The following is a 14,864-nucleotide window of genomic DNA, read 5'->3' on the forward strand; positions in this document are numbered from 1 at the left end:
GGCTCTTCCTGGCCCTATCCTAAGGGCAGAAGAAAAGGATTAATTTTATTTTTATTGCAATTAAGTGTCTTACACTCACACAAACACAACTTATACACATATGACCACAGTCTCTGCCAGCTGAGGCCTGTCTGGTCTCAACAGCCCGAGACAGTGGTCATGTGGCTGTGAGTTGTGTGTGTGCGCGTGAGATGTCTATTTCTGACAAAGGCCTAGTTGGCCGAACGCTCACTTTCTGACAGTCTTTTGTTGTGCCCATCTGCGAATCAGGATCTCCGCTATACTGTGAGTAGCAGCTACCCTTTTCATACTGTTGTTATATGTCATCCTGGATTTTCTGTTGTTTGATTATTAAGTGTCTTATTTAGTTAATGTTTATAAATATGACAATGGAGAATTCGAGGTGAAATATAAACATCTATATGAGGATAATCATGAAGCAGAGGTGGTACTGAATAACAGGCACGCTTAAAGAAAAGGAAAATTACTAGTAAGCTGAGTTTTGTCTGGATGCTCAACTGGTAACCATCCTTTACTACATGCCTACTTGGTAAATGGAACTTATTACAGATATTTAGTTAGAAAATAACAGTGAGAAATATTATATCATAAAAATAGGAATTTCAAAAACATTTACTGCACACATTAATACATTTCCTACCAATCAAGGAGGTTCAGGGATAGTAAGTAAACCAACAACTACATAACATGTTTTTATTTTGGTGGTAATACTGTATAACACATTATATACACAGCACAGCCTAATCAACGCCACATATTCTGAGTTCTTTTTCTAAATTAGGTCACTAATAGAACTTTTCGTTACAAATCTTAACAGTAGTTCATTAAAAATATTATTACAACACAGTCAAGGAAACATAAGCCACATAAGCCCTGCCATATTTTCCTACATAAATCCAATGACTCACATGACACACAGTAAACACTTTGGTTTTCAGTATTCACACAGAGGAAGATTATTCCTTCAGCACACAATCACTTGTGTGTGTAGTAATAATCCAGTGTACTTAAATTTACAACCACCACTGTCAGTCTAAAAATTTTCACAGGTTTCATACCTTACTTAATTATCAGTCTTCATCATCATCTTTCATGAGGTAAAAGTTAATTCATATTGGAATATTTATTGCTTGAAGATCCCATAGTTTGCTGTGAGGGTGTAGAATATTCAGTTGATCGAGTGAATGCATTACTGATTCCTTGCTGCAGCCGTTCAGTGAATGTCCTGTATTCCATATCACTTGCTTGTCCAAAATCAAAATCAGCTACTTCTATTGTATATCTGAAAGTAGATAGAATTATACCAATTTTATTTCACTTCTTCCACAATCAGACCCTTAACTCAACCTGATAAAAAGTTAAAAATAAAAGTATTTAAGGAAAGAAAAGCTGAATTTTATTTGTTCTGCATTCTTGAGTACTGAAGAGTCCATTATGAACTGCAGACTCAGTGTAAGAGTATGTACCAAACACAAATGGAGAGATGTTCAGAAGGACCTGCATTATATAATCATTGAATACAAAAGACAGAATTGCAATATGCACTTGGATAATAAAGTGTTCAACGTAGGGGTCTTCAGTGCTGTTACCAAACACATCAAACTGAGTTTAGTTAAGGAAGTGAAAATTAAAATACACAAATATACAAATGTACATTACGCACTAGATCAGCCATTACAACCAACAACAAAACAGATACATTGCCCAACAGAGAAAAACCAAAATAGGAGTACTGCAACAGGTATGTGTGGTTGGTTGATAAGTAATCAAAAGGTGGATAAACCAGAGACTCTGAAGCACCTTATGTCAGAACTCAGACAAGCATAAACTCATAAAATGCGTACCACTCCTGGTTCCTCGTCAACTAAATGAGCGAGTGAGTCCCCAGTTCATTTTACTGTTGACACCTCATCTATATAAGAAATACACTTCAATAGCATTACAGCGATGAGTAAAGATAGACTGCTACTCACTGCATACAGATGGCACTGAGTGGCCAACAGACTCAATGAAAAAGCCTGCTAGATATTATTCAGGTATCAGACTAAGACCTTCATCAGATACAGACAAAACTAAAAACATACACGACTACTCTGTTTCTTTGGGTGCCAATGCCCAACTGAATCTGAGTCGAACAACGGTTTTTGCTGGGTTGGATAATGAGGGTGCAGAGGAGGTGTGTGGCAGGTAGGGGGAAGCATAGTGGGGTACGAACTGGGGAAAGCAAATGGGAGACGATGGAAATACAGAAGGGGAAAGGACTACACTGGTGCAGTGGCAATGGCAGTTTTCACAAGTGGTTCTGTTTTCACGAGATAGGAGATGCCTGTGACAGGACTGGAGTAGGTGGTAGAGGGAGGATATATGGATTGTGCCTTGCATCCGGATCTAGTGCGGGGATATGCGCCATGGGGAAAGGGGAGTACAAGTGTAACAGGTACAAACAAGGATGTTTCACATGTTGGGTGGGTGGTGAAATACCACTGTGGGACAAGGCGAGGAGGACATATCTTATTTCAGGGCATGATGAGAGAGAGTCTAAACCTGATCCAGCGAATATGATTCAGTTGCTAGAGGCATGGGTGGTACTTAGTCACGAGCAGAATGTCCATATGTGACCAGACTGGGGATATGTGGGGGATCATAGCTGACTGGGGAGGCAAGGCGCAGGAGATCTGTTCCTGGAGAAGGTCTGGAGGTCACTAGAGTACTACCCAGATTTGGAGCAGCTGAATCACATTCTCTGACAGTGTTTTGATTACATTTTGTCATGTCCTGAAATGTGGAATATCCATCCTACAGTGGTATTCTGCTGGTCAGCCAACCTATGCAGTATCCTTATCTGTACCTATCACGCCCCTGCTCCCAATCCCTTACCCCATGGCTCACATCCCTGCAATAGATCCTTATACCCTCCCACTACCACCTACCCCAGTTCTGTCACAGGCATTTCCTATCCCATCACAGGGAGAGCAACTTGTGAAAGCAGCCACGTGATCCACCAACCACTGTGCCATGACGAGCTGCCTGTCCACATGACTGTGGCCAAGAAACAGCTGGACCACAACATCATTGAGCATGCTGCCCGACACAATGTGCTTCACTTCAACAACTGCTTCACAACCAGTGCCATCTGGATCCTTCCCCTGAACACCAGCCTTTTCACTGGTCACCCACCTGCGAGATTGCTTTTACCCTGTTGAAGTCAAAATTACACTTTGAACCTTGCTTGGTTACTTCCAACCAGGCCAACATCTTGTTTTGGTCACAGATGCCTCCCAGTATGGCCCTGGGGATGTTCGTGCGCACAACTATGCAGACGCACCCAAACCCCCTATTGCTTATACTTCCAAAATCCCGATCAGGAGCAACAGTGCTACTCACAGATTGAAAAAGAAGCTCTTGTTATTATGTACACCCTAAAAAATGTCATATGGTTTTAAATTTCATTTGATTACTAATCACAAACCTCTGGTTTCTCTTTTCAGTCCTTTGGTATCTCTTCCAGACAAAAGCATCCCATTGCCTGCTATGCTGGGCTTTGTTTTTGTTGCGCTATAATTGTGAGATCCACTTCCACCCCATGGCACACCACACTTATGAAGATGCTCTTTCTTGGTTGCCAACTGGTCCCGATCCAGCATTTGATCAGGACGAGTTGTTTAGATGTAGAAGCCCAAAATATCATAGATAGTTTTTCCATTACCAGTTCTCACATTTCGGCGGCTGTTGCCGCTGATCCTATCTTACGTCAGATTGTTCAATTTTTCCACCACAGCTGACCACATAAAACACATGGCCAAGCATCAAATCCCTTGCACAATTATTATGCTCTCTGCCCCCACCTCTCAGGTCTTGGTGTGTTATTGTTGGCTATTCAAGAGTCGGCGCCCAGGGTTGTGATCCCATCTGCATTGTGGCGGCTCGTCACGTGCCTCCTCCTCCACTTGGCCATTGGGGTGTTCCTCATACAAAATTGTTGGCCCACTGCCACATGTTTTGGCCATGTATTGACAATGAGATCCAGTGTATTGCATCGGCCTTCACACAGTGCACCACCCGTCTAGATGCACCATGAGCCTCTCTTTTCCCATGGCCCCCACGAGGGTATTTACGCTGAATCTGTGGGTCCCTTCTTAAATCCCTTTTGGATTTTTGTAGTTGATGCATCCTTGGAACTGCCTTATGTTGTTCACTGCCTGCTCGCATCCACAGCAGCTACGGTCACAGTCCTTGCAAAGATTTGTTCCTTGGGAGGATTACTGTGTATGTTTGTGGTGGACTACGGGTCACAATTTGGGTCTCAAGGTTTTGAAAATTTTTATACAAAAAATAGCATTCAGCCCCCTGCATGTCATCCTCAGTCCAATGGTGAGGCAGAGGAGATAGTCCGTACTTTCAAACCAATGAAAAAATACATCACGCAATCTTCTCCCAAGGTAGCACTTGATAGGTTTTCAAGCTCATACAGATTTACTCCAGCTGGTGACCATAGCCCAGTGGAGCTGCTTTGCGGCCGCCAACTGTGTACACTGTTTCACCTGCTCTGGCCAATGCCCAGCCACTCACTCACTGGCATCCTCCTCGCATGAGTTCTATCTGCGATCTGCTGTCTGGGACCACGAGTTTAGCTGGTGCCCTAAGTGGATGCTAGCATTTGTCAATCACTGCCAAGGCCGCTGCCTTCATGTCATGCTCTCCTCCGATGGTTTGGTGTCACGACACTATGACCAGCTCCACCCACTTTGACTAACCACACGCTGTAGACCCTGCCGTCCCCACAGGGTGGTCCATACCCCATTGTCTCCTGCAACGTCTTCATTCTGGATGGTGCCTCTGCTGGGTGCAGTAATTAGTACTGGTCTGCCTCCATCTCTGCACGCCCTGCTGCCTCCTTTGTCTCCACTACCACCTTCATCACCAAATGGAATTTTCTCTCTCTCTCTCTCTCTCTCTCTCTCTCTCTCTCTCTCTCTCTCTGTCCTTGCCCATGCCATCTCAGACCGTATTTTCCTGTGACGGCGCAGCACCCACTTCTAATGAAGACGTGGACATCTCCACAGTGATCAGTTTTCCCAAAGGGGGAAGGAATTTTGTAGCACTATACAGCCTAAACAGGCTTCCTCACATCAGCAAAGACGGCGCAGCAAGCGCAGTTCTGTGCAAAACAGCCATATATAAGCCAGTGCACTGGCCACTCTAATATTTGTGTGACTATTCAATACTTCACTGGTAGAGTGTGCCTTAATATACTCCCTGATTTTGTGTATTGTACTGACTATTACGCCATTCAGTGTCTTAAGTATTTTCCTTCACGTAGAAGTGAATTAAAAGTTGGTTGCTGGGAATTTTGTTATTGTGTTTGTGCACTGTTACAATAGCAACTTCATCAGGTAACAATACAAAAGGAATCAACCAATGACCAGCAATTACTCATCAACAAAACTGCTATAGTTGAGCTTCATTGACAAAGTGAAGTCACTGCACCTACTGATGATTAATTATCACACAAGTTATTTCTGCAATACTGTTCAATATGGAATGCTGATATTGGGTAACATTGTTTATGTGCCTCTCCCAGGACTATGGAAACTATAGAATGGCCCAAATTTCATTCACATCGTTTTCATACACATATTCAGAACAAGTGTGTGTACTACTGTACCAATCTAATGAAGTTTGTTGAAAACTTTGGTACTGAAAAACCTCTTAAGCTGGGAGTTTGTGTGTGTCTATTATCTGCTCAATATACATTCCTGTATACATGCATATAATAAATGCTTATTGTTATATGTAACCATCAATATATTATTATAAGAAGATCATCAATTGATTTCAATTTGATGAAGAAACCCATATCAAAAATTTACGTTTCCACCACTCGATCACCCTCATATCCTTCATGTTGCCTCACTGTGAACTGTGTAAATAACTCTCCATAAATCTAAAATGAGAGAGCCACTTACCCTTAAAGTCTTATACTTATTTTTATTACTGTTTTTATTTTTCTTGTACAAGTGATTATAGCAGTTCAAAACACAAAAAGATGTGCAGTTATTGATGTCTGGAGCTGGCTAAATACTTAACAAATAAAATTCTGCACTTCCTTTGATAATGTAGTCCAGAACCACATAGTTCTTACCATAATGCTCTTTTTTGCAGGGACGTTTGCTTACTTGGAAAAAAAAAAAAAAAAAAAAAAAAAAAAAAAAAAAAAAAAAAAAAAAAAAAAAAAAAAAAAACCTCTCACTGTGGTAGTTATATACTCACTTTCTTTAACAGAAAATGTATCAAGCTAGACTTATCAACTTAAATTAGAATAAATATTTACCCAGGACAACACCCCCCCCCCCTACCCCACCCTCTCCACCTGGGGATTCAATTTGTAATCTGTTCTGCACCACAATTTTGGAAGTGTTGCAAATATACAAACTGCAGAGATGTGTTCCTTTAAATACTTCTAGAGAAATGAACAAATAAAATAAAAGATCTAAATGTTCTGCAAACAATGATGCAGAAATATTAATCAGCTCCACACATGAGAGATGAGAATGTCATTCAGTGTAATTATCTCTGGAGTTGCTATTGGTATGCAGATCCACAAAACTTCGTTTTTTCTTTCTTCTGTGGTTACACCCACCAAATAGTTTTCAATGCTAGAATTCTGAACTGATTTATGGCACCCAGTCCTCCATTACCACCTCTCACTTCATGGAGATATAAGTCACTTTGGAACGCTTAAACAGTCATTAAAATATGGCATTGCACTTATAATTACCCCAATGCGCTAATTCCACTTGTTTGTCCTTTCAAAAGATCTCTTGAGTTTTTCTATCTAGTCTACATGGAAATTACTGTGAATGTCTAGTTCACTTGATAAAATTTCTGGAACAACTTCATTGACATCATTTCTTACATATTGTGGTTGTTGTTATATCCCCAAGAAGATCCTTCTTACCCTCTTGCTTATTCATACACAATTAAATTTATTAATTCTAGAACACAAATTTTCGAGCTAAATTTAGTGTGAATGTACAAATCAAATAGTTCACACAATTAAAACTTTACGTACCTGTTCTGACTCTGAATGTAGTACGCTATTCCAAAAACAATTATTATTACGGCTACCAAACTGCATGACACAGGCACTATGATGACTGAGAGCTGAGGTTGTTTTGTTACTGCAAAACATAAGATCTTTTATAAATTTGGCAGACAGGAATGTTTATCACATAAGAAGAAGGACAATGATTTCCATAAGCAAGAGAATAGAAACAAAAATAGCAATAATTCGGGAAATAATGATATAATACTGGAAAGTTCTAAGTGGAATACAAATAATGGAAGGATTTCAGATAACCACCCACCACATACATGGGGCACTGAGTGATCGATAGGCATGTAAACATAAATGAAGAAGTTGTTGACCTTTTAGACGATGATCTTTTTTCAAAGTTAACAAAAACTGAACCACACCAAATCAAACAAAACAAAGAACACATGCACGCATGCGTGCACACACACAACAGTGCGCGTGCCCCCAAACCCAAACCCAAACACACACACACACACACACACACACACACACACACACACACACACAAAGCATGCATACGGCTACGTTGTCTGAGCTGATTACATTGTTTTTGAAATGCAGCGTGACAGAGGTGAAGGGTTATGTCACATAGAGTGAGTGAGGGAATCAAGTAGTTGGGGATTAGAGGGGATGCGTGGAGTGAAAAGATTCCAGTGGCTACTAGGGAGATACAGCAAAGGAACAGATAACAAATGTGGTACCAGTAAGCCCACCCAGGCACAGGCAGTGGAAGTTACCTGTGGCACACAGTGATGCAGGTGACGCGTTAGGATATGAGGAGGAGGTGAAGGGGAGGTAAGGGGTGGGGAGGGGGGGGGTGACTAGACAGGGTATATACGCGGACAAGAAACGAAAGTTCCTGGACTTCCCAGTTAAAAATACCCATTCTCCCCAGGTGAAAAGACTTTTTCCAGGGTGAAATTTTATTTATTTATTTTGAAAATATATTTTTTTCTGTGTTAAGGGGCCGCATATTTTCCCTCAGAGCAGTAAAACTTATCAATCATTTGAATGGTAGAGGTTTTATACACCAGCATAGAACTTATCGCCATTTTAGGAAATGAAACATAATGAAAATCAACGTGTTTTGAAAAGAGCTTTGAAGCGCAGCACATGTATACTACATATTTTCTTATTCCAAAAGTATAAATACAAATACCACCAAATACAGCACATTAGCTTCCGAAGCACTGAAGTCTACATTGCTATGCGCTTTTGCCAGCCAATCACAGCTCATGTCATGTGATTTTGCTAACCAACAATAGCAGATATTCAGAGCATGGGATATGAGATGTAGGCAGCCAATGGCAACATAATTGTTAAGTAGTGCAAACACAAATTGTAAAAGTTAACTGTTTAAATTAATAAGCATATAGGATAGCTACATGCAGAGCTAAGCTTCTAAATATAATATTAGTCCTTTTTGCATGTGTTACCCTTTAAGATATATCAAACACAAATGTGACAGTAAATTTTTAAATAATGACATAAATGGTTGGTCTTCTGGGCCCAAAATTTTCTAAGTTGCTGGTCCTCAAAGTGTCAAGCTCTGAATGGGGTTCTAACACTCCTTAATTTAAGAAATTCATAGCACATCCTCACACACAATATAATTCATCTTACATAAAAGGAAATTTACTTTCAAAGTAACACTTCTCAAATCACCATGCGCAATAACTTCCCGCAAACTGTTAGAAATAGATTTGTTTGAACAGTTAACAGAGAGCACCAAAAAAATGGGTGTTACGGCACATGCACAGTAATGATGACGTAGGAAGCCCACGCTCAATGTTTGATCTGACATACGCTTTTTGTCGCATTTCTGTTTGGGATTTAGTACTTAGTGGGGCACAATGTGGCCATGTGCAGCACTGCAGCATGTTGTTTGGAGAGGATATACGGAGTTATTGTACTTAGGACAATTGTTTATCATATCTTATTCTGTTATTTGGCGACTTAAACATACTTTTTTTTTTAATTTTTACTCTGCAATACTATTATGTGGTGTCTCCATTTGTGTTTACATCCACACAGCAGTGCAAAAAGCTAATAAGAAGGAATACAAATTTTGTGAGGGGGGTGGGACAGTTAGTTGTTTGTATACACCAGACCCAAGGATGATAAGAATTTTATGACTTTTTCAAATAGTATGAAAAATTAACAAGGTTATCTGTGAAGCCTTGAAACTGTACAAAATGGTTCAAATGGCTCTGAGCACTATGGGACTTAACATCTATGGTCATCAGTCCCCTAGAACTTAGAACTACTTAAACCTAACTAACCTAAGGACAGCACACAACACCCAGCCATCACAAGGCAGAGAAAATCCCTGACCCCGCCGGGAATCGAACCCGGGAACCCGGGCGTGGGAAGCGAGAACGCTACCGCACGACCACGAGATGCGGGCTGAAACTGTACAACTGGCAGTTTATATTCTTCTCCAGGAGTAAATATAAAGCCTTGAGGCGAGTTACAATGATAAAACACAGTGCGCTGCCAGTCTACAATTTACCAAAGAATTGCTTTCTGTAAATTTAAGGCATAATGCCTAGATGAAGCACCACGCAAGTGTTGAAAGATGTCTTGTGATCAAAAAACATTGTATTTCACGGAAGGTAGATTTGTAAAAATCTGCTAAAGCTATCAATACATTTGAAACGAAACATTTTATTCGATAGTACTGACCAAATTTGCCGGCTTAGCCATCTTCAAATGAAAAGTTATGTATATTCGTACATGCATAGCATAAACAGATCTTACATTATGTCATAAAAGAAACTGGAGATCAGAATACTCCAAGTGCATTGGAATTTCATAAACCACACTAAAATGCATAATTCGGCATAAAGTGTACATTTGTTGTCCAAATTCACACTGAAGTGTAGGCTCTGATCTGTTATTAAGCTTTTCAGTGTAGTTTTTGGGATGAAATTTTTTTTGTAGTACCAGTACTGTGTTATCCCACGTTTGATTCTTTATTATGGCATTATGCCGTATGTGGCGGAAGATGAAAATGTGCACTTTAAATTCAGTGAACAGTTGAAACTTGCTAGTAGTGTGGAATGAAACATTTTGTTTCAAACACACCGGCTCCCTTTGTGGACAAGATTTATAAAAGCCACACTTCTTTAGCAAACCAACAAAAATAACTTTATTGTTCTGCAAGACGATTAATGTGTGATTGCCAGTAACATGGAAATAAAATAAAATCAGAAAACTGAACCTAATAAAATATTTTAGTCTTCCGAAATTATGTGAATGTATCTCGATTCGCTAGATGGCTCCCAGCCACAGAAATCCATTTTGTTTTCATTTGGTGCAGAGATGTAAACAAAGAGAAAACAGCAAAATCACGAAAGCTAAACACAGGTAATGTGGAGACTGCTCCTCCATTACAACTCAGACTGCATTACGTGTGCGTGAATCTGGCAGCTTTGATCCCCCCCCCTCCCCCCACCCCACAACACAAAATCTGGCTAGTATCTGACTGCTTACTGCTCATACAGCTAACTGCAACACTTCATGTAGACAGAGGTGGGAGAAGGCGCTGCTCATACATGCTCTGCACATGCGTGTGAGCCTGCTGGCAACTAATCAAACAAAACTAAAATATCAGTTGTGTTATGCTCATCGAAAGCAGTTTGTTGTTATGAAGTATTGCATGGTTTTTGTCCTAATGCCTTTGAAACATTTTGCTACCGGCAGATGCTTGTGTGTGCACTGTGTTTTGTTGTAAATGGCACATTTTATATGGAATTTAAGTTTCATTTTGCTGTTTTTCTCTTATTTATGTTTTACTGCTGCAGTGTGTTATTCTGCAGTTCTTATCAGTCAAAATTACAAAAATTTAACTGAAAACTAAAACAATGAAATATTTCCAGAATTCTAGAAAATTCCTAGGTTTTTTTCTGGTTTTCTCCTACATGAAAAAATCCCCAAGTTTTTCCAGGATTCCTAGTTGTCTTGGGGCATGTTACAACTTGGGAGAACTGACAAAGAGGGAGATTTTATGGTGAAAATAGTTATGAGTATAGAGTAATTGACTGGAGGTGGCATGGAAACAAGGATAGAGATGAATTTGGGGTTTTGCTCCTTCAGAGCACACAAGGAAAGGTAGTCAAAACACTGGCAGAGGATGTGGTTAATTTGTTCCAGTCACAGATGGTACTGTGTGATGAGAGAAGTGCTCCTTTGCAACTGACTCAATGAGTGTTTGGTGAATTACAAGCATTTGTGGATATGGCATGGGCGATCTGTTTGTGAAATAGGTTTGGAGGGCAGTACCTGTTTGTGACGGCCTTTGTTCATTCTTAAAAATACTGAGCAAAGGATTGTATATGTGCAGTTGAGCAATGTGAGGCTGTGGGTACGGCATCTTCAAGGTGGTGACAAGGATGTGCGTCACAAGCCGTGGCCCGGTCAAACCTGCACAGTTGTCATCTGTTGGTGTAATGCCTTGGAAACAATGTTGGAATACCTTCATTATCACAAACTCTGTGTGAGATGGGCCCTGCAACTGCTTATAGAAGAACAAAAAATCATCGAATGGAGATTTGTCAGGACCTGCTAGACCAATAAGAAGCTGAAGGTGACAACCTTCTGACTAGCATTGTCACTGGAGATGAGATGTTGAGTCAGCGCTAAGAGCCGGAATTCAAAAGACAGTCCACGGAATAGCAACATGCAAATTCTCCCTCAAAGAAGAAATTCAAGACACAGTCATCTGCAGGCAAAGTACTGTTCACAGTCTTCTGGGATAGCCAGGGTATGGTTCTTTTGGATGTCCTGAAGCCTGGAGAAACTGTCAATTCAGCATACTACAACACAATACTGACAGCTTAAGCCCAAATTTCCAGGATAAGGTCAGAGAAGAAGATCAACTTTCACCTGCAACATGATAATACCAGGCCCAACACCAATTTTGAAACCACACAACTCATTGCAAAATGTCTGGAATGTCTTATGATGTTCACTGTACAGCCCCAATTTAGTGTCTTCAGACTTCCATCTCTTTGGGCCTCTGAAAGATGGACTACATGGCAAACATTTTCAAGACTTGGATGCTGTTGTCAACTCTGTAAGGAAGTGGTTAGCTTCAGCTGGTTCCGATTTTTACAAGCATGGCATACAGGCTCTGGTTCATCGTTGGCAAAAGTGCATGACGATTGGTGGCGACTATATGGAAAAATGACAGTCTGTAGCTGAAATATTGCTCTATTTAGCTGTGCTGTTGTGATTTAATTATCTCCTGTAACTTCCATGAATAAAAATAGGAGGCATTACTTTCGGAAAGACCCTCGTTTATTGAGTGTATACCTTTACTCCTTTCTCTATCAAGAAATAATTATGCAATCAAGGTAACAATTATGTCAATTTTTACCATTGTTATACTGCACAAAACCACCACATGCAAAATAATGATTATTGATATAGCAGTTGATGGAAACAGTTGATATTGCTAATGAGGTTGCACAGGATCAAGACATCATTTAGCAGAGGAATTGTGGAAGAGGGCCACTGATAGACTGGAGTCATGAAATATGCAAACACTGATGCCCAGGTGCTTAATGTTCATAGGCTGACACAACAATTTCTAACAACAACTTTGCACCCAGAATGTTCAGAATACAAAGGCCAGTATTGATTTTATGCTTTCACAGGTAGTGCTGCCTAGGATATGACCAACTAGCTATAAGTCTGCATGACTGGCCACCAACAAACAGTGGCCAAGAGAAAGTTGGACAATACACTATAACTAGTCGTTATGGAAGTGCAAAAGATGAGATGATGGCAGATGAAAGACAGCAAATTGAAAAACTGAGTAGCAGACAAAATTGAGGAACATAGAGAATTATATTTAGAATTAGAGTGTGATGAAATTTCTGGCATTGTTAACGGCAAATTGATAAAACCAGAAGAAAGTTTCCCAATTACATAACTAAACTTGCTACGTGTAACAGTGCCAATGGAAAGACAAAGAAGTGCTCATACTACCACTCGACACCAAGCCTACACTTCGCATCGGGGAATGCAAGACCTTCAAAGAGATTCATGATAAGCTGCATCAGATTCATAATGTTCACCCAGTTGAAATCATTGATCTGCTTAGAAGCTAAATTCATAACATAATGTGGGGAGCATCTGGTGGCATACAGGGCCATACAATCAAATTTGATGAAATACAACATCAACTTTCTTTGTCGGACAAGCTGATAGATGATGGAGACGTTTGCGCATGACTTTGGCTAACTTTGCCCAAAGATTTCAGTTATTTCATATTGTTGTTGTTGTTGTTGTTGTGGTCTTCAGTCCTGAGACTGGTTTGATGCAGCTCTCCATGCTACTCTATCCTGCGCAAGCTTCTTCATCTCCCAGTACCTACTGCAACCTACATCCTTCTGAATTTGCTTAGTGTATTCATCTCTTGGTCTCCCTCTTCGATTTTTACCCTCCACGCTGCCCTCCAATACTAAATTGGTGATCCATCGATGTCTCACAACATGTCCTACCAACTGATCCCTTCTTTTAGTCAAGTTGTACCACAAGCTCCTCTTCTCCCCAATTCTATTCAATACCTCCTCATTAGTTATGTGATCTACCCATCTAATCTTCAGCATTCTTCTGTAGCACCACATTTCGAAAGCTTCTATTCTCTTCTTGTCTAAACTATTTATCGTCGATGTTTCACTTCCATACATGGCTACACTCCATACAAATACTTTCAGAAATGACTTCCTGACACTTAAATCTATACTCGATGTTAACAAATTTTTCTTCTTCAGAAATGCTTTCCTTGCCATTGCCAGTCTACATTTTATATCCTCTCTACTTCGACCATCATCAGTTATTTTGCTCCCCAAATAGCAAAACTCCTTTACTACTTTAAGCGTCTCATTTCCTAATCACAGCATCACCCGACTTCATTCGACTACATTCCATTATCCTTGTTTTGCTTTTGTTGATGTTCATCTTATACCCTCCTTTCAAGACACAGTCCATTCCGTTCAACTACTCTGCCAAGTCCTTTGTTGTCTCTGATAGAATTAAAATGTCATTGGCGAACCTCAAAGTTTTTATTTCTTCTCCCTGGATTTTAATACCTACTCCGAACTTTACTTTTTTTTTCTTTTATTGCTTGCTCAATATACAGATTGAATAACATCGGGGATAGGCTACAACCCTGTCTCACTCCCTTCCCAACCACTGCTTCCCTTTCGTGTCCCTCGACTCTTATAACTGCCATCTGCTTTCTGTACAAATTGTAAATAGCCTTTCGCTCCCTGTATTTTACCCCTGCCACCTTCAGAATTTGAAAGAGAGTATTCCAATCAACATTGTCCAAAGCTTTCTCTAAGTCTACAAATGCTAGAAACGTAGGTTTGCCTTTCCTTAATCTTTCTTCTAATATAAGTCGTAGGGTCAGTATTGCCTCAAGTGTACCAACATTTCTATGGAATCCAAACTCATCTTCCCCGAGGTTGGCTTATATCAGTTTTTATATTCGTCTGTAAAGAATCGCGTTAGTATTTTACAGCTGTGACTTATTAAACTGATAGTTCGGTAATTTTCACATCTGTAAACACCTGTTTTCTTTGGGTTTGCAATTATTATATTCTTCTTGAAGTCTGGGGGTATTTCACATGTGTCATACATCTTGCTCACCAGATGGTAGAGTTTTGTCAGGCCTGGCTCTCCCAAGGCCGTCAGTAGTTCTAATGGAATGTTATCTACTCCCGGCACCTTGTTT

At 40.1% G+C, this 14,864-nt stretch overlaps 1 protein-coding gene across 2 annotated transcripts in view; it reads right to left on the reverse strand.

Moving 5' to 3' along the window:
- Nucleotides 1-700: 700 nt before the first annotated feature.
- The window catches only part of LOC124591738, a 97,110-nt gene continuing 82,946 nt past the window's right edge, over nt 701-14,864 (reverse strand). For both annotated transcript variants that reach the window (XM_047131766.1, XM_047131765.1), the window contains 2 exons: nt 7,094-7,202; nt 701-1,303 (listed from right to left, as the gene is read on the reverse strand). In XM_047131766.1, the coding sequence (XP_046987722.1) occupies nt 1,126-1,303; nt 7,094-7,202 (287 nt within the window). In that variant the 3' untranslated portion in view covers nt 701-1,125. The remainder of the gene's footprint in view (nt 1,304-7,093; nt 7,203-14,864) is intronic.

Source organism: Schistocerca americana, chromosome 2, assembly GCF_021461395.2.
Source record: "Schistocerca americana isolate TAMUIC-IGC-003095 chromosome 2, iqSchAmer2.1, whole genome shotgun sequence".
Taxonomy (NCBI): Eukaryota; Metazoa; Arthropoda; class Insecta; order Orthoptera; family Acrididae; genus Schistocerca; species Schistocerca americana.